Here is a 20,241-nt window from a genome sequence, read left to right on the forward strand (position 1 = left end):
CCACCATACAGATGTAGGATCTTAATCTGAGCCAGTTTGCTACAACAGGAAAATAATCCTGCAGCAACAGGACATTTGAATTATTACATGGATTATAATTAATGGATTTAAAAAATCACAAGGGGAAATTAAGTCAGCAAATTGAAATTACAAACTTCACAAGTCTTTTTAAACCTAAAATACACTATAAGTTTTACATTTCCTGAAAATTCTCCTGCAACAGGGTGATCAAATTAAGATCCTACACCTGTAGTTGCGCGAACCGTGCTAGAGAGGATAATGTGAAAAGAAAATATCGGAGCCTGTACAGTACAGTTTGGCTCAATATGGTGAAAAGAGAACAAGTCTTTTGCCGATCTGATACTAAATATTTCCTCTCGTCTTTTTCAAAATACATTTTTAATTATGGTGACATCTCCCAACAAGACAGATAAGGACCTTACCACTCCCTGGATTCTTGTTTCTTGTTTGTGATGATAATCGTCCTCCACAACCTCAGAGCTATATAAACAAAACAGACATAGTCAAAGCATAATTTACAAAAGGTAAAAGCAATTCCAAGTTCACTATTTGTTGAGCATTTACGAAGTCAACATTAACAAGTGTAAGCAGCTAATTATGTTCAAGCAAACAAGCATTTAGGACCAAATCTACATTAAGTAAGGCTCACCGCAGTGAAAAGTCTCTAAGCACCACAAAAAACATATATGTTAAGTCTAACCATAACAACCATAACAACTAAAGGATGTGCCATATATACAGTAAGCATCTTCGCTACATTTCAATAATCAGCTCATTGCTGAGTAAATATTGTTGTAAAGCTAAAAATCACTTCATTTACATCAAAAGCCCTCTCTCTAATAAAATATAATCACATATTTAGCAATGTTATTGCGGGGTTTTTCAAAATAGCTATTCTGATTGCATTTCTGTCAGATTACCTAGTGTACTATTTCTTGGGGATGAATCATCAGTCTGTGCATACCTGACAAAATAATCATACAAGTGTCCACAGGTAATATAGATGATCAGAGATTAAATAGATGAAACATGGTACGATCCATAGACAGTATGGTACAGATGTAGGATGTGAATTTGAGCCAATTTGATACGGCAGGAAAATAATCCTGCAGCAACAGGAACATTTGAATTATTGTGTGGATTATAATTAATGGACATATTTATATAGGTTGATACATTTTTCGTTAGGGAAAATCATGTCTGAGACATGCCAACGCTTGGCATTGCGCATGGTGATCTTAGGCTTGTGTGCAGCTGCTCGGCCATGGAAACCCATTTCATGAAGCTACAGATGAACAGTTCTTGTGCTTATGTTGCTTCCAGGGGCAGTTTGGAACTCGGTAGTGAGTGTTGCAACCGAGGACAGACGATTGTTACGCGCTACGCTCTTCAGCACTAGGTCAGCAGAGTCCCGTTTTGTGAGCTTGTGTGGCATACCACTTCGCAGCTGAGCTGCGGTGCCACGTTGAAAGTTACTGAGCTCTTCAGTATGGGGCATTCTACAGCCAATGTTTGTTTATTGAGATTGCATGGCTGTGTGCTCGATTTTATTCACCTGTCAGCAACAGGTGCAGCTAAAATAGCCAAATCCACTATTTTGAAGGGGTGTCCACATACATTTGTATTTATACTGTATTTCAAAGAGGAAATTACAAACTTCAGAAGCCTTTTCAAACCTCAACTACACTGCAAGTTTTAAATGTTTTGCATTGCAGGAAAGTTATCCTGCAACAGGGTGATCAAACACTCTACATATGTACAAACTAATGTGAGTGTCCTGTCTCTTGTACTGACATAGATTTTTTTTTTTACATTTGTCATTAAGCAGACCCTCTTATTCCGAGCAATTTACAGCAGTGACTGCATATATTTTCTTACTTAATTACTGACTTTATTGTTCCCATGGGGAAATTTTGTTGCAGTGTCACGTTTAAAGAGGCGTTTAAATACAAAACATAATTGACAATACAACTTTCATAACAGTTACATACCAATAAAACATAAAAAAAGACTAGCCTGCTGGCCTTACTGAGTCATTAGGAACATTAGCCCGAGCTATTTAGGAGGGATATCACACATGGCACAAATGATTGTCTAGTTCTGTTTTTCCTGCTGAGGGGTGCCCTGTATCTGCGCCCAAAGGGGAGTAGTTCAAAGTCCGGGTACAGGGGGTGGCTTGGGTCTAAAATGATTTTGTGAACCTTGGGGTACCAGCCTTACTGGTACACCACGGGAATCAAACCCACAACCCTGGCATTGCAAGGACCATGGTTTACCAACTGAGCCACTGTTGATCAATACACAACACACAAATAAACACACCCCTCGTTGAAGGCAAATAAGCTAAAGGTGTATTACAGAGAAAACCGTTCATTATACATTGGCAGCTGCATTAGCAGCAGCTAATGGGTATCCATAATAAATACAAATACAAATTGCAAGACAGTGTAGCATGTGTCTCCAGTTTACAGAAGAGAATGTGATCCAGTGATGTAATAGCAGTAGGATGGTTGCATAGTTACATGAGATTAGGCAATTAGCAGGGAACCAACCTGTTAGTGAGTTACAAGTGCTCTCTCCAGGTGTAAACTTACCCACTGTTAAAAGCCCAGCTGAATACACTAACTGCCATTTGAAACTGTACACCCAGGGCCAGATATACTTTATGTATTTACACCAGTGCTTTATCCTCAGAGGGGAATAAAGACCAGAAACAAATAGTAGAGGAAAAACAGTTAACTCTCTTAATTTACATTGAATCTAAATATGCTAAATAAGCTCTACCATTTAAATGCATTATTCGCTCTGGTAAATAGCAGGTGCTTATTATACTCCTGTGCAAAAAATGCGTAAATCTGGCCACCAGTTTCCAAACCACATGAGCTACATTTACACAGGCAGCCTAATTCTGATCTTTTTTTTCACTAATTGTCTTTTGACCAATCACATCAGATCTTTTCACATCAGATATTTTTCAGAGCAGATCTGATTCGTCAAAATTGGGTTGCCTGTGTAAACGTTTCAAATTAAGCATAGGATTCCTATGGGCCCATCTTCCTTACCTTGTATACTGCTTTGCTACAACCTTAGACTGTGCACTGTGGCAGTCGTGGCTGACGTGCACGTGCTTGTGTCTGGCAACTGTTGCAGCCATAGTTGATCACTTTTAATGACCTGTGATTGAAATGACGAACACACATACTGTATTATATTGGCTAATAGTAATATAATGGCTACCAATAGACATATAGTAGTTGTATGACAGCAACAAACCATGTTAATGTAGTTTTACAATGCAATGCAACGGATCCATGGCTCTTCTGGCTTTTTGATCCACTGATGCATTTCAAGGCACAATATGCAGTACAATATGCAGTACAGTATGTCCTTAGGTATTAGCACAATGAGACAGATATTCACTAATTTGTTCCCATTGGAAAAGACAGGCTGTGGTCTATCTTGGTTTAGTTGTAAAAATCGTTGGTATTAGTGCCTGTGAGGTTACAGACGCTGGGGGTCAAATTCCATCAAACCTGCAGTGCAAGGGGAAACATTGTGCCTGTTCTGATGTAATGGAACAGTCTGAGTTATGGGTAGGAGAGATAACACCTGTTCTGATGTAATGGAACAGTCTGAGTTATGGGTAGGAGAGATAACACCTGTTCTGATGTAATGGAACAGTCTGAGTTATGGGTAGAAGAGATAACACCTGTTCTGATGTAATGGAACAGTCTGAGTTATGGGTAGGAGAGATAACACCTGTTCTGATGTAATGGAACAGTCTGAGTTATGGGTAGGAGAGATGGCCCCTGTTATGATGTAATGGAACAGTCTGAGTTATGGGTAGAAGAGATGGCCCCTGTTCTGATGTAATGGAACAGTCTGAGTTATGGGTAGAATAGGTGACCGAATTAAAAGTAAATTCATTGGGGGTTTAAAATTAGAGGGTGTGTGTGTGAGGGGGGGGGGGTTAGAGCTAGTTAACTGGCAAATAAAGGTTCCATGAATGTTCAGTTATTCCAGTTATTCATACAATACTGCAATCTCAACGTCATTAAGACACGTATAACATATGACGGGGTTCAATGTATATTTCACAAATGATACGGTGTTAAATAAAATATACTAACCCATGAAGCCTATTGCTGTAGCAGATTGAATATTAACAGACACAAGAACAATCTGAGCACTTGCAAGTTGTTTAAGTGGCAGGACATAAACTTATGCCTCGATCACACCGACAGTGTCATTGCATCTGGTACACCAGAATGCATTAAGTACATTAATTTCCAATAGGATGCTGCGTTTGCCTTTCAGCATTATGCTGCAGAGGCAGTTGCAGTGCGTTCTGTGTGGTCCACACATTGGATTTATCTAACGTATGCGTCAAACTGTATGCGTAGATGGCTTGACAGAAAGCAGAATGGTAGCAGGTAGCAGAAGCAGAATTATTAACTTTTGTTGCACACATATCCAGATGATGAGGCGCACCATTTTGCGTAAGACACTGTAGGTGTGATCAAGGCATTAGTTTTGAATAAGTTCTTTGAATATGGACATAGTTGTCATTTCTATGGGCCTATGGCAGCCTTAAATTCCCACACTCGTACACAGTTGCATAATGCATCTCAACAATTGAAATAGGTTTACAATCAAATAACAGGAATTAGCTTTTTGACTTTTCTATCCTATTCCCTATACTCATGTATCTGCCAGGTTGAGCTAAATTATAGTTAGAATACTTCTCAAGTATAAAGCAAAAGTGATTAACATCAGACATTCAAGCACCAGATATATCAACCCCTGAGCCACATTTATCTGCATATAGCAGACATATAGTCAGCTCTCTTTTAATGACTTTTAAAAGTCCATATAAACTGATTTATTAGCATGCCATCAGAGCAACATTATGAGATCAATAATATAAGTCCCCAAAAATATTAAAAGGAATATTGCTAGATAATATAATTTTATGTCACGTCAAGGTCTAAGCAGTAGGCACTAATTGGGCAATTGGACTAATACATCTCCACATTCCGATATAACCAAGTCCCAAGCGCACATTTCTCAAATCAGCACCTTTCGGAAAAATGAAGGAATCTGTAAGGGAAGGCAATAATAGGCCTGACTTACCCCAAGAGATTACACGAGTTGAAAGCAGAGGTGGGTCAGCCGTAACACGCTTGGAAGTCACTCGCTGATGAAAACAAAAAATGACCCACAGAGTGCAGCAACTCTCAGCATCCCATTTATGGATAGGCATATGACTATATATAGCTTTTACATCAACCCTCAACATCATTTCTTACTTGCAGTAGGCTAGGCTACATATCATGCAGTGTCGGCGCTTCTTTGCTCACTGTATAAGTTATAAAACATTTATTTTGCTATATTTACCAAATTTGGCCTGAGCACAATGTGTCCAGTTTACTTCATTTAAATGTCATACTTCTTTCAACTCTAGCCTCTATTTCATGAATAGGCCTACGCTACAATTGTAAGAATTTCAAAAAATTGTAATATTTGTTATATGTATTTTAGCGTTAGGCTATCTTAATGCATTTTTGTTTTGCTCTATGCTCAACTGAAGGAACCAAGACGGAACCTTAAGACATACCCTGAAACCTGAACTGTAGCCAGCACTATTTTTAACGGGAGATTGGGTTAGGAGTCAACAGTGTATATTCGTAGGCTAGGCTATTCCTGCCAATAGCCCCAGATCAGAGGCAATGTCACACAGCTTGTTTAGCTTTATGCAAACATTATTCATCTATTAGTTAGCTTAAATTAAAACAATAACGGATCATTAATAGCCTTCTGTCATAAATAACATTGTACAAAATGTATGCAAAGCCTGCCCATTTGTTATAGAAATATTATAGAGATACATGCAATTGCAATAAACATTTAAACGTTTTTGTTTGTTGTTTTTTACTCAACTGTGTGGCCCAGTGTAATGTCATGATAGAAGTCTGTGTTTAATATTCGTGGCGAGTATGCGCGCCTGTGGGGTATATATGGTTCAAGGCGAGATGGATTACAGTTTATTTCAAATTGACGTCTAAGGTTTACTTGTTTTGCATTTTAGCAAACCCTAACCCTTTTCCTAACCTTCACCTAATTATCCTAACCTGATACGTTAATTATCCTAACCTGCTGCGTAAATTCTCCTACACAGCTACGAAAAGTAAAGTCTGGTGAACTACCATACCACCAAGCAGACCGTCAACCAGGTTGTCATGCTGCGTCACAGAGTTGCTAAACTAATCGTCACGCAAATCCCTTCTCAAATCTCACGATTCCAAACCTATACGGCATTACATAGAACACATTAATTATCTCACATCTCGGAAAATATTTTTTATACTTCTTGTTCACGAAATGCGTGCTAATGTTGTTGTTTTTTTTAGCTTGCGCCCAATTGACTCCATTCACTCTTTGAAGAGGTGATCTTGTCCCAGAATGCACTGCGCGGCCCATTGACGACGCATGGGAAGCGTGCCCTAATACATTTCTAATGGAGTTTCCCATCTTCTCAAAAGTATTGTAACGACCCTGTGGTATTCAGCGCGGATATGGACTCTGCCGCTTGAGCATGCTTTTGGGGCACAGACGATAGCGCGCTTGATTTCGGACTAGAAGGTTGAGGGTTCGAGACCTGCTCCTTACTGTTTCATTACATTGGTGTCAGGTGTCAGACGTTGCTTGCTCCATTGCACTTCTCACATGATCTTGCGTGACATCAATTTTCTACACGAGACCGTGCTCGGGACACTCTTTACACAACACTTTGATAGGAAGTGATTTTTTCAGCATTGGAAGGATAGCATTTTCGCTAACCCTAAACCTTTTCCTAAACTTAACGCCAGTCTCCTAAACTTCTACATTAATTATCCTAACCTTCCTCTTAAATTCTCCTAACCTGCTACGAAAAAGTCAGACATAATTTACAAACAATGCATTTGTGTTTAGTAAATCCGCCAGATCAGATAGAAGGGATGACCTAATAAGTGCCTGAATTTGACAATTTTCCTGTCCTGTTAAGTACTTTTGGGTGTCAGGAAAACTAAGGAGTAAAAAGTACATACTTTTCTTTAGGAATGTAGTGAAGTAAAAGTTGTCAAAAATATAAATAAACTACTTAAGTAGTACTTTAAAGTACTTTTTACTTAAGTACTTTACACCATTTGCGTGAGACTCAGCTGTTGCAGGAAAACAATTTCACACTTTCATTATTGTTGGCTACTACCAGAGAAAGCGAGACATCCACACATTTTTTCAGTTCAGAGCGTGGCTATTCTGGTCTACTTATTGCCCCTGCCACCTTGAAGGGCTGCCCAATATCTCACTGGCTATTTTTTTCTGATCAGGTGGGGAGAGCTGGGAAAGGAAAATAAATAGACCATAACCATTGGTCTTACACGGTAAAGCAAGCTCACGTGAGAGAGGGAACGCCTACTTACACAGACAGGAACCGTGAAATGTTTTCCAAAGGTAAACTGCCCGAGTAAGACATCTTCATTTATCCACCATCTTTTCTACAACCAGACGTCGAATCGTAGTGGCTATCTCATTTTAAACCATAAGTGATACCAGTGAGATGTCATATTGCTAATCTATGAAACAATATAAATATTTCCTCATCTAAATGGTCTTGGACAAACTTCTAGTTCTGTATACGCCAGGTTACTGTAGCGGGGTTTTACATCGATCCACAAGAACAAAAGAACAAAACACAGGTAAGAACTTGTTGTGTCACTCGTAGGCTATATTGAAAATGTACCCACATAGTCTAGGCTACGTGTAGCCAGCTGGACACAGTGTTTGTAAAATAATGAAAGTAACCCATAGCTATTGTGCAAGCTCAAGTTACGCTCCCCACGACGGTTTACACAGAGTTGCAAAACAGGCTCGATTATTTGACTTGACAGCAAACCGTGGCGCTGATGGGCGCAAATATCAGCTCAATAGTATTTGGCAAGCACCAATGTAAAAATTACACAATTTAAACCATTGTAGCCTATACATGTTATTACATATGCTATATAGACAAAAATTAAAGTATTATATAATAAGCTAAAAACATTTAAGTCAAGGGCGAAATTGTGGTGTCGGTATTGGGAGGGGGGGTGGGGTGGGCGAATGGTACTTTTTAAAAGCATTTCCTGCAATTCTGCACAGTTTGACATTACTTATCATGCCTCTCTTGAGGGCTATGGAGGGGTATATGGATGGGCTTTTTTGAAAACACAATATAAGTGGAAGGAGAAGTAGTCACCATCACTAATGAAGGTATTTCAAGGCAAATATTAAGGCGTAAAATATGAAGACTGAGTTGTAGTATTATAATGATCCATCCATTGTAAGGACCGACGCTGGAGTAGAGAAGCAGGTATGGGGGAGTCAAACATTTAATTGCAACAGACATGGAACAAGACCGGACCAGCGTCAGCACAAGGACATATGACAATCAATGTTGAATCGGGGAACAGACATATATAGCGGAGGTAATGACAGAGGTGAGTGAGTCCAATAATCGCTGATGCGCGGCAGGGGAAGGCATGTGGGCGTAATGATGGTGGCAGGAGTGTGTAGTGCTGGGGAGCTCACGAGCGCCGAGGGGAAGAGCCGGAGCAGGTGTGACACATGCGTATTACTTTATATTAAGAAGAAACAAAAGATGAAGACTGAGTTTTATTATAGTTGGAGTTCGTCTACCTACAGTTGGAGTCGGAAGTTTACATACACTTAAGTTGGAGTCATTAAAACTCGTTATTCAACCACTCCACACATTTCTTGTTAGCATACTATAGTTTTGGATAGGAAATCTACTTTGTGCATGACACAAGTAATTTTTCCAACAATTGTTTACAGACAGATTATTTCACTAATAATTCACTGTATCACAATTCCAGTGTGTCAGAAGTAGAGGTCGACCTATTATGCTTTTTCAACGCAGATACCGATTATTGGAGGACATTAATGGGCCGATTTTTAAAAATGTATTTGTAACAATTACAACAATACTGAATGAACACTTATTTTAACTTAATATAATACATCAATACAATCAATTTAGCCTCAAATAAATAATGAAACATGTTCAATTTGGTTTAAATAATGCAAAAACAAAGTGTTGGAGAAGAAAGTAATATGTGCCATGTAAAAAAGCTACCGTTTAAGTTCCTTGCTCAGAACATGAGAACATATGAAAGTTGGTGGTTCCTTTTAACATGAGACTTCAATATTCCAATGTAAGAGGTTTTAGGTTGTAGTTAATATAGTATTTATAGGACTATTTCTCTCTATACCATTTGCATTTCATATACCTTTGACTATTGGATGTTCTTATATAGTATTGCCAATGTAACAGTATAGCTTCCGTCCCTCTCCTCGGCCCCTACCTGGGCTCGAACCAGGAACGCATCGACAACAGCCACACTCGAAAAAGCGTTACCCATCGCTCCACAAAAGCCGCGGCCCTTGCAGAGCAAGGGGAATAACTACTCCAAATCTAAAAGCGAGTGACGTTTGAAACGGTATTAGCGCACACCCAGCTAACTAGCTAGCCATTTCACATTGGTTACACCAGCCATTAGGCTGATAGGCTTGAAGTCATAAACAGCGCTGTGCTTGCGAAGAGCTTCTGGCAAAACACGAAAATGCTGTTTGAATGAATGATTACGGGCCTGCTGCTGCTCAGTTAGACTGCTCTATCAAATCATAGACTTAATTATAACATAATAACACACAGAAATACGAGCCTTTGGTCATTAATATGGTCGAATCCGGAAACTATCGTTTCGAAAACAAAACGTTTATTATTTTAGTGAAATACGGAACCGTTCGGTATTTTATCTAACTGGTGGCATCCCTAAGTCTAAATATTCTTGTTACATTGCACAACCTTCAATGTTATGTCATAATTACGTAAAATTCTGGCAAATTAGTTCGCAATGAGCCAGGCAGCCCAAACTGTTGCACATACCCTGTCTCTGCGTGCAATGAACGCAAGAGAAATGACACAATTTCACCTAGTTAATATTGCCTGCTAAACTGGATTAGTAGTTATAACTAGTGATTATGATTGATTGTTTTTTATAAGATAAGTTTAATGCTATCTAGCAATTTACTTCATGGCTTTAGAAGCTTCTGATAGGCTAATTGACATCACTTGAGTCAATTGGAGCTGTACCTGTGGATGTATTTCAAGGCCTACCTTCCATCTCATTGCCTCTTTGCTTGACATCATGGGGAAACAAAATAAATCAGCCAAGACCTCAGAAAAAAATTGTAGACCTCCACAAGTCTGGTTCATCCTTGGGAGTCATTTCCAAATGCCTGAAGGTACCACGTTCATCTGTACAAACAATAGTACGCAAGTATAACACCATGGGATCACGCAGCCTTCATACCGCTCAGGAAGGAGACGCGTTCTGTCTCCTAGAGATGAACATACTTTGGGGCGAAAAGTCCAAATCAATCCCAGAACAACAGCAAAAGACCTTGTGAAGATGCTGGAGGAAACGGGTACAAAGGTATCCACAGTAAAACAAGTTCTATCTTGACATAACCAGAAAGGCCGCTCAGCAAGGAAGAAGCCACTGCTCCAAAACCGACATAAAAAAGCCAGACTACGGTTTGCAACTGCACATGGGGACAAAGGTTGTACTTTTTGGAGAAATGTCCTCTGGCTGATGAAACAAAAATAGAACTGTTTGGCCATAATGACCATCGTTATGTTTGGAGGAAAAGGGGGAGGCTTGCAAGTCAAAGAACACCATCCCAACCGTGAAGCACGGGGGTGGCAGCATCATGTTGTGGGGGTTCTTTGCTGCAGGAAGGACTGGTGCATTTCACAAAATAGATGGCATCATGAGGGAGGAAAATTATGTAAATACATTGACGCAACATCTCAAGACATCAGTCAGGAAGCTAAAGCTTGGTCACAAATGGACAATGACCCCAAGCATACTTCCAAAGTTGTGGCAAAATAGCTTAAGGACAACAAAGTCAAGTTATTAGAGTGGCCATCACAAAGTCCTGACCTCAATCCTATAGGAAGTTGTGGGCAGAACTGGAAAGTGTGTGTGGGAGCCAGGAGGCCTCCAAAGCGCCAGCTCTGTCAGGAAGAATGGGCCAAAATTCACCCAACTTATTGTGGGAAGCTTGTGGAAGGCTACCTGAAACGTTTGACCCAAGTTAAACAATTTAAAGGCAATGCTGCCAAATACTAATTAAATGTACGTGAACTTCTGACCCACTGACCGGTTGAATCACTGCCTGGTATGGCAACTTCTCGGCATCTGACTGTAAGGCGTTACAGAGGGTAGTGCGTACGGCCCAGTACTGGGGCCAAGGTTCCTGACATCCAGGACCTACATATTCGGTAGTGTTAGAGGAAGGCCCAAAAAATTGTCAAAGACTCCGGTCACCCAAGTCATAGACTGTTCTCTCAGGTCCTCAAGAACATAATTTTTAAATGGAAGAGATTTGGAACCTCCAAGACTTTTCCTAAACCTGGGCGCCCGGGCCAAACTGAGCAATCGGGGGAGAAGGGCCTTGGTCGGGGAGGTGACCAAGAACCTGATGGTCACTCTGACAGAGCTTTAGAGTTCCTCTGTGGAGATATGATAACCATCTCTGCAGCACTCCACCAATCAGGCCTTTATGGTAGAGTGGTCAGGCGGAAGCCACTCCTTAGTAAAAAGGCACATGACAGCCCGTTTGGAGTTTGCCACCAGGCACCTAAAGACTCTCAGAGCGCTCAGGACCTCAGACTGGGGCGAAGGTTCATCTTCCAATAGGGCAATGACCCTAAGCACACAGCGCAGGAGTGGCTTCTTGACAAGTCTCTGAATGTCTTTGAGTGGCCCAGCCTGAGCCTGGACTTGAACCCGATCAAACATATCTGGAGAGACCTGAAAATAGCTGTGCAGCGACGCTCCCCATCAGGATATGTAGAAAATAATGAGAAAAACTCCCCAAATACAGATGTTCCAAGCTTGTAGCATCATACCGAAGAAGACGTGAGGCTGTAATCGCTGCCAAAGGTGCTTCAACAAAGTACTGAGTAAAGGGTCTGAATACTTATGGAAATGTGATATTTCTATATTTTTATTTGTAATACATTTGCTAAAATGTCAAAAAATCTGTTTTTGCTTTGTCGGAATGGGATATTGTGTGTGTGTGTATATTTATCAGGGGGGGGGCAATTTAATCCATGTTAGAATAAGGCTGTATGTAACGGTTCTCTTGTGGTGAAGGAGAGTCGGACCAAAATGCAGCGTGTAGATTGCGATCCATGTTTAATGAACAAACGTAAAACACAAATCAATTATAAACACTACAAAACAAAGAACATAACGAAAACCGAAACAGCCTATACTAGTGTAAACTAACACAGAGACAGGAACAAGGACACTAAGGACAATCACCCACGAAACACTCAAAGAATATGGCTGCCTAAATATGGTTCCCAATCAGAGACAGTGATAAACACCTGCCTCTGATTGAGAACCACTTCAGACAGCCATAGACTTAACTAGAACACCCCACTAGCTACAATCCCAATACATACACACCACATACAAAAACCCATGCCACACCCTGGCCTGACCAAATAAATGAAGATTAACACAAAATACTTTGACCAGTGCGTGACACTGTAAAGTAAAAAATATATAGAAAAAGTCAAGGTCTGAATACGTTTTGAATACTGTGCTCTGACCTAATGAGAATGGGTTGGCCAATCATATTTCAGGGGGGGGGTTGGTGCTACCCCAGGCCAGACTAATGCATTTAGGGCCCCGTGGCACCTACCTCCAGCGGGCTCAGCTTTTTCTGAAATTCTACACATTTTGCCATGGGGCAGAGAGAAAAATAATTATTGATTCAAGACATTTTAACTTTACATTTTTTTATGAATTTCAAAAAAATCCTAAGAATATAATTCCCCTTTGACGTTATGGGCCATTATCAAATTCAGGCTGTAAAACAACAAGATGTGGAATAAGTCAAGGGGTGGGAGTACCTTCTAAAGGCACTGTATATACACTACATGGCCAAAAGTATGTGTGTCCACATTCCACTACATAGCCATATACTATGGGTGTCCACAATCCAAATTAGTGGATTTGGCTATTTCAGCCACACCATTGTTGACAGATGTATGAAAAAAAGTACAAAGCCATGCAAAATACATATACAAACACTGGCAGTAGAATTGCCCGTACTGAAGAGCTCAGTGTCTTTCAACGTGTCACCGTCATAGGATGCCACTTTTCCAACAAGTCCGCTTCTCAAATTTCTGCCCTGCTAGAGCTGCCCCGATTAACTATATGTGCCATTATTATGAAGTGGAAAGTTCTCGGAGCAACAGCGTCTCAGCCGCAAAGTAGAAGGCCACACAAAATCACAGAACGGGACCGCCGAGTGCTAAAGCACGTAGCGCATGAAATATAATATACTCGGTTGCTACAATCACTACCAAGTTCCGAACTGGCCCTGGAAGCAACGTCAGCACAAGAACTGTTCGTCGGGAGCTTCGTGAAATGGGTTTCCATGGCTGAGCAGCCACACACAAGTCTAAGATCACAATGCGCAATGCCAAGGGTCGGTTAGAGTGGTGTAAAGTTCCCCGCCATTGGACTCGTTCTAAATCAAATCAAATCAAATTTTATTTGTCACATACACATGGTTAGCAGATGTTAATGCGAGTGTAGCGAAATGCTTGTGCTTCTAGTTCTGACAATGCAGTAATAACGAACAAGTAATCTAACTAACAATTCCAAAAAAACTACTGTCTTATACACAGTGTAAGGGGATAAGGAATATGTACATAAGGATATATGAATGAGTGATGGTACAGAGCAGCATAGGCAAGATACAGTAGATGATATCGAGTACAGTATAACATATGAGATGAGTATGTAAACAAAGTGGCATAGTTAAAGTGGCTAGTGATACATGTATTACATAAGGATGCAGTCGATGATATAGAGTACAGTATATACGTATGCATATGAGATGAATAATGTAGGGTAAGTAACATTATATAAGGTAGCATTGTTTAAAGTGGCTAGTGATATATTTACATCATTTCCCATCAATTCCCATTATTAAAGTGGCTGGAGTTGAGTCAGTGTCATTGACAGTGTGTTGGCAGCAGCCACTCAATGTTAGTGGTGGCTGTTTAACAGTCTGATGGCCTTGAGATAGAAGCTGTTTTTCAGTCTCTCGGTCCCAGCTTTGATGCACCTGTACTGACCTCGCCTTCTGGATGACAGCGGGGTGAACAGGCAGTGGCTCGGGTGGTTGATGTCCTTGATGATCTTTATGGCCTTCCTGTAGCATCGGGTGGTGTAGGTGTCCTGGAGGGCAGGTAGTTTGCCCCCGGTGATGCGTTGTGCAGACCTCACTACCCTCTGGAGAGCCTTACGGTTGAGGGCGGTGCAGTTGCCATACCAGGCGGTGATACAGCCCGCCAGGATGCTCTCGATTGTGCATCTGTAGAAGTTTGTGAGTGCTTTTGGTGACAAGCCAAATTTCTTCAGCCTCCTGAGGTTGAAGAGGCGCTGCTGCGCCTTCTTCACGATGCTGTCTGTGTGAGTGGACCAATTCAGTTTGTCTGTGATGTGTATGCCAAGGACTCGTTCTCTGTTCTCTGGAGTGATGAATCACGCTCACCATCTGGCAGTCCTACGAATCTGGGTTTACCCGATGCCAGGAGAACACTACCTGTCTCAATGCATAGTGCCAACTGTAAAGTTTGGTGGAGGAGGAATAATGGTCTGGGGCTGTTTTTCATCGTTCAGGCTCCTTAGTTTCAGTGAAGGGAAATCTTAACCCTACCGCATACAATGACATTCTAAATGATTCTGTGCTTCCAACTTTGTGGTAAGTTTGGTGAAGGACCTTTCATGCTTCCGCATGACAATGCCCCGTGTACAAAGCGAGGTCTGTACAGAAATGGTTTGTCGAGATTGGTGTAGAAGAACTTGACTGACTGGCCTGCACAGAGCCTTGACCTCAACCCCATCGAACACCTTTGGGATGAATTGGAACACCAACTGCGAGCCAGGCCTAATCGCCCAAAATCAGTGCCCGACCTCACTAATGACCTTGTGGCTGAATGGAAGAAAGTCCCCACAGCAATGTAGTGGAATTTAGTGGAAAGCCTTCCCAGAAGACTGGAGGCTGTTATAGCAGCAAAGGGAGGACCAACTCCATCTTAATGCCCATGATTTTGGAATGAGAGGTTTTATTTTAAATAAATTATTGTGGGGGACGAATCAACCTTTTCTGAATATCCCCTGTGGAAATTCCACCTATGATTTAAGTGGCATATGCAATTGAAGTTTTAGGCGTTATAATTGTAAGAGTTAGCCTACCAACAAATATATTAGGCCTACAGATCATGTCAATCCAGAATCGACCTATCCTAATGGTATGTTTTCTTTGTTTCAGCGTAAACATGAAATCTTTGGCGCTTGTTGTCCTCCTGTGCCTTGGCTGCGGTCTGATGTCTTCCTCATTCGTACTTGCGTCACCGTAAGTACTGGTAGGCCTGTTTGTCTGGTTAATGCACTGGTAGGCGTATCTGTCTGGTTAATGGCCTCTGCATCAAGCCCTTCATTCCAATGTAAGTAGTCTTTTTGAGACACAACAGCTCACAACAGCTCATAGGTCAGCGTGAGGCAGCTAGGATTGATCCCCCAACCTTCCAAACCCAGGACACTTTAACCACAGGGCCACTGAGTTGGTGTCATTCCGTAGCAGGTCTCAATGCAAATTAAAGGCCATTAAATGAGTGAGGCACTTTGATCATGCTAATGTTACTATTGTATTGAATGTAACTCTGCTTTATTTCAGGCATATGTGGAGTAAATTGATCCTGACTCAACACTGGCCAAGCACATTTTGCAGTGTAAGCTACTTTATGGTTTCATAGCATAATAAACTCTACGAGTCATGTGTTGATCTGATTGTATAATTGATACGGTGGCCATAAGTGTCCAGATGTGCCACCTTGTATGACAAAATAAACATTTTGATTTGCAGATGGAACACTGTGATCCCAAATTTGACTACTGGACTTTGCATGGACTGTGGTAAGGATGACTTAATAATATTCAGTCAAAAATAAAGCACTGACTGTCGTGGACTCTGTTATCTTTGTACACATTTGACCAATGTCTGTGTCTTACAGGCCAGATAAAGGCCAGGAATGCAATTCATCTTGGCACTTCAATGTAACTCTAATCCAGGTATGTTCTGCTGTGGGAAAAAACATACAGTTTGCTTATTTGTGACAAAAAAAATCATTTTGAAGTCAAAAGTCAAGTGTTTATCATTTAAAAAATTAAGTGAAATGTTTGATCGTGACTATGTTTTACAGGACCTACTTCCAGATATGCAGAAGTGGTGGCCGGATCTTATAACTCCAGCATCCTCTGAATTCTGGTCTGTTCTAGTTTTGTATAAATACTTTACTCCAGGTCATTGTTATATTTTCAGGTAAGAAGATTTTTCTAAACAAATGTTAGCACATTTGATCTTATATTTACAGGCAATATGAATGGCAAAAACATGGAACGTGTGCTGCAAAAGCAGAGTCCCTAAACAGTCAACACAAATACTTTGGCAAAGTCCTGGAGCTGTATCACACCTTAGACCTTGACGGGTAAGTGTACTGAATTAACAATAGAGTATCCTCATGAAACATATGGGATAATATATGGTCTGTATACCCTGAAGCCTGATTTATGTTTCTACTAGTTATAAATTCTTTGTATGTCTTCAGAGTGATGAAGAAATTTAACATTGTGCCCTCGGAGACGTACTACACTGTAAGTACATCATTATTACTACATTACCAAGGACAATGGCATTTTGCACTGATATTAAATTGCTGTATGTTTAAAGTTAGACTTAAAGAACGGCAAGTATTTCTGCGTCATATCAAGAAACATAGTATACTGTGTTAAATGAAACCCTGTGTTATGGGAAACCCGCCATAGTTCTTCATTTACTCCCAAGTCATTTGACTTACTGTTCCTGTTTACAGATGTAGGATCTTGATTTGAGCCAGTTTGCTACAGCAGGAAAATAATCCTGCAGCAACAGGTCAATGTGAATTATTATGTGTAATTAATGGACATTTTTGTAAGGGTTGATACATTTTTCGTAAGGGAAACTCAAGTCAGAAATTTCAAAGTGGAAATTACAAACTTCAGAAGCCTTTTTAAACCTCATACACTTCACATGTTGAAGTTCTTGCATTGCAGGAAAGTTTTCCTGCAACAGGGTAATCAAATTAAGATCTTACATCTGTACTTAGCTACTGTCAGTGAAATGACTGAGATGGGTGCATGCATCCAATAGCATGTGATGAATACTGATGGTTAAATGTACTACTTCTGTGTTTTTAGTTTGACCACATCGAAGGAATCATTCTCAACTTCTACAGTGTGAAACCAAAGATTCAGTGTATTCATCCAAAGGTATCATGTGTTTTAAATATTTTTATTTTGGTAAAATGCAAACTCAAGCACAACTAGTTATTGAATTTGTCTACAGGTTTTCTTTGAAGAGTAGAGGATTATGTGGATTGTGTACAATTTTGTATTTAGAATACATTTCCTTAATCATTCTACATAAATAGTATTTGTTTCACACAACTAAAATGTTAAATCATGAAACCTAACCCTGAATCGAGAACGTATCGCTAAGTTATTTCTTGTTCACAGGGTGGGAAGGTGCAAATCTTGGGCCAGATCGAGATCTGCTTCAACTCAGACTTCCAACTTACCAACTGTGAGCATTCTGAGACAGACACTCTGAGACTAATTGACTTCCTCAATGTTAAAGGTACAGAGTTTAGTGTATGTGACCATGCCACACCTGTCTACTACCCTCCCCTTAAGGGGAAGCCATCAATGTAGTGGCTAGTGAGGTCTGGTTACTCTATAATAAGTTATATCTCACATGGAACACACTCTTCGAAATAAGGGTTCTTCGGCTGTCTCATAGGAGAAACCTTTTTGGTTCCAGGTAGAACCCTCTGTAGAAAGGGTTCTACATGGAACTCAAAAGGGTTCTACCTGCAACCAAAAATAGTTATTCAAAGGGTTCTACTATGGGGACAGCTGAAGAACCCTTTAAGGTTCTAGATAGCACTTTTTTTCCTGAGAGTGTAGATACAAGATTCTACTAAGTGTGAGTTAGCTCAGAAATACTATTCTAAAGTACTAAAAACACAACTGTTTCCAAATTAATTTGTCTACAACTATTTTCATGTGTTTTCTGTGTTCTGCTTGATTCTTAGAAGCAGGTTGATCATGTTTTAACTCAGGGAATAAATCAGCTTTTAATGATAACATTCCTGAAGGCCTATACTTCCTATATAATGTTTTATAAATCATTTATATGCAAATGGCATACTAAGAGTGATATGAGGTCCTTTAAATCTTGTTCTTTGCCAAATGTGTCATACAAATATATAAAACATGTTTTATTGTCACATACAACAAATAGGTACAGTGAAATGTGTTGTTTTACAGGGTTAGCCATCGTCAGATATTTCACCTTGTCGCTTCAGGTATTTGAACCAGCGACCTTTCTGTTACTGGCCCAACGCTCTAACTGATCATTATAACCCTAATGCCACCAGTAAAATAGTATGAAATTTGCTTTTAAATGATTATTTAAATTGTTTAAAGTATGGTCCTACTTTTTGTCAAACAAAATCTAAAGTTTAATGCACAGTTTATGAAGAAGTCTGTTCACTGCCTCCATTACTCTTGAAATATGTTTTGATGTTAAAAGTGTTGAGTAATTACGATTGTGTATGGTGGTGGATAAAACGCATTGGTTTACATTAGTAATGCCATCTCCATAATTTGATGGAATGATGATCATGATTTAATCAGATATACTGTACTTATTGTATCTGAAACTGATGTTGTTTCTGCTGTTAGATTTAATTTCAGTTGTGGGATACGCTTTGGTTTTAAATGGTGGCTTTGTTTGATATGGTTCCGATCCTCTGTCATTTTTTGCTGACAATTAATTAAATACATGTTTCTATTGCAGCAGTTGTACATACTCTTTACCCCTGCAATTTGCATTTTAGTGAATCCACAAATGCACATTCAACTACATGCCACAAGAGGTCAGGAAACGTCTACACAACACCAATGGCCAACAGAGGCAGTATACCTGTCTTACATTGTCTAGCATTGTTCAGTCTGTTACAATAAATTACACATTTAAAGAAATGTTATGTCCACAAAATGTATTACATGATATAAAAAACTCCATGTCCAGGCACTCAAATGCTGATGAGTTTGACTTAAAATCATGTATATTTATTGTCACACACTCTTCACCATCTTAACTGAGGCTGTATAGTCAGTTTATTAGAACAAAGACGATGATTACTACTCAATCTTAACTCTCCTGAGCAAGAAGATGTCTAAATCATTTTTGTTAATGAAAGCTATTTACTATAGTGGTAGAATAGCAATGCTGGTGGTGTATAGGCTAGTTATCCCATACAGTCAGCCTTGATCTTTCCTCTTGACAGTTTACCTTGTGTGTATGAGAATTTTTGGCTGTTGGAGTACATGAGACATTGTGCTTTTTACAGACCTGGGCCTCATGCAAGGCCTCATGCAAGGCATGGAAATATACTGAAGAGCTTCATTTGTTAGTGGCCGGTGGTAAGTAAAGCTTATTTTCGCAAGAAGTATTTACACTTTTTTTAAATAAACGGGATTTATCAAAATCCTGGGACGGAATGTTTAAATATACACACAATAACTTGTCTAACTTACATGTCATCATAGTTGAGTATTTCCCTTGCAAATGTGAACTGCAAGTTTTAATATTGTATCACGGGCCTTGGCTGTCAGATACAATCAGTTTTCTGTAAACTATTGTAGTAGGATAAGAGGAAAGCGGTTATAGCCGTGGTGTAAAACACACGGGCGGTGATGGGTTCCAATCTGGCTCGTGTGTGTGGTTTGAGTATTTTTTATAAAAAAAATATTTTATGGGAGGTGTTATGGACACACTATACTTTAAAATGACTAAAACCAAATCGAAACTGTAGAAATTATAATGGTTCTACATTCATGCAGTTTCTGTGTTCAGCTCACTAATAATAAACTAAATAAAAGTAGACAGTAAAGGAGCACTGAAAATATAACCAAATGC

General features: G+C 39.8%; 2 protein-coding genes across 4 annotated transcripts in view; one reads left to right on the forward strand and one right to left on the reverse strand.

The window, feature by feature from the left end:
• LOC109889454 (myomesin-2) overlaps positions 1 to 6,475 on the reverse strand; it is a 38,191-nt gene extending 31,716 nt beyond the window's left edge. Inside the window, exons 1-4 of the mRNA XM_020480889.2 lie at positions 6,389 to 6,475; positions 5,155 to 5,218; positions 3,084 to 3,195; positions 444 to 501 (exon numbers count right to left, since the gene is read on the reverse strand). Of these exons, the coding sequence (XP_020336478.1) occupies positions 444 to 501; positions 3,084 to 3,175 (150 nt within the window). The 5' untranslated portion in view covers positions 3,176 to 3,195; positions 5,155 to 5,218; positions 6,389 to 6,475. The remainder of the gene's footprint in view (positions 1 to 443; positions 502 to 3,083; positions 3,196 to 5,154; positions 5,219 to 6,388) is intronic.
• A 15-nt stretch (positions 6,476 to 6,490) lies between these two features.
• LOC109889455 (ribonuclease T2-like) lies at positions 6,491 to 19,115 on the forward strand. 3 transcript variants are annotated; one of them, XM_031804954.1, is made up of 12 exons: positions 6,491 to 6,663; positions 7,392 to 7,515; positions 7,707 to 7,760; positions 15,490 to 15,573; positions 15,895 to 15,949; positions 16,084 to 16,133; positions 16,232 to 16,289; positions 16,421 to 16,485; positions 16,592 to 16,705; positions 16,826 to 16,871; positions 17,454 to 17,525; positions 17,772 to 19,115. In XM_031804954.1, the coding sequence occupies exons 4-12, from the start codon at positions 15,497 to 15,499 to the stop codon at positions 17,964 to 17,966; spliced, it is 732 nt and encodes a 243-aa protein (XP_031660814.1). In that variant the 5' UTR covers positions 6,491 to 6,663; positions 7,392 to 7,515; positions 7,707 to 7,760; positions 15,490 to 15,496; the 3' UTR covers positions 17,967 to 19,115. The 3 variants fall into 3 exon arrangements, with proteins under 3 accessions (XP_031660814.1, XP_020336479.1, XP_031660813.1); XM_020480890.2 differs by having other exon boundaries at positions 6,500 to 7,515; XM_031804953.1 differs by lacking the exon at positions 6,491 to 6,663 and having other exon boundaries at positions 7,496 to 7,528.
• Positions 19,116 to 20,241: the final 1,126 nt, after the last annotated feature.

The sequence above is a fragment of the Oncorhynchus kisutch genome, linkage group LG25 (assembly GCF_002021735.2).
Source record: "Oncorhynchus kisutch isolate 150728-3 linkage group LG25, Okis_V2, whole genome shotgun sequence".
Taxonomy (NCBI): domain Eukaryota; kingdom Metazoa; phylum Chordata; class Actinopteri; order Salmoniformes; family Salmonidae; genus Oncorhynchus; species Oncorhynchus kisutch.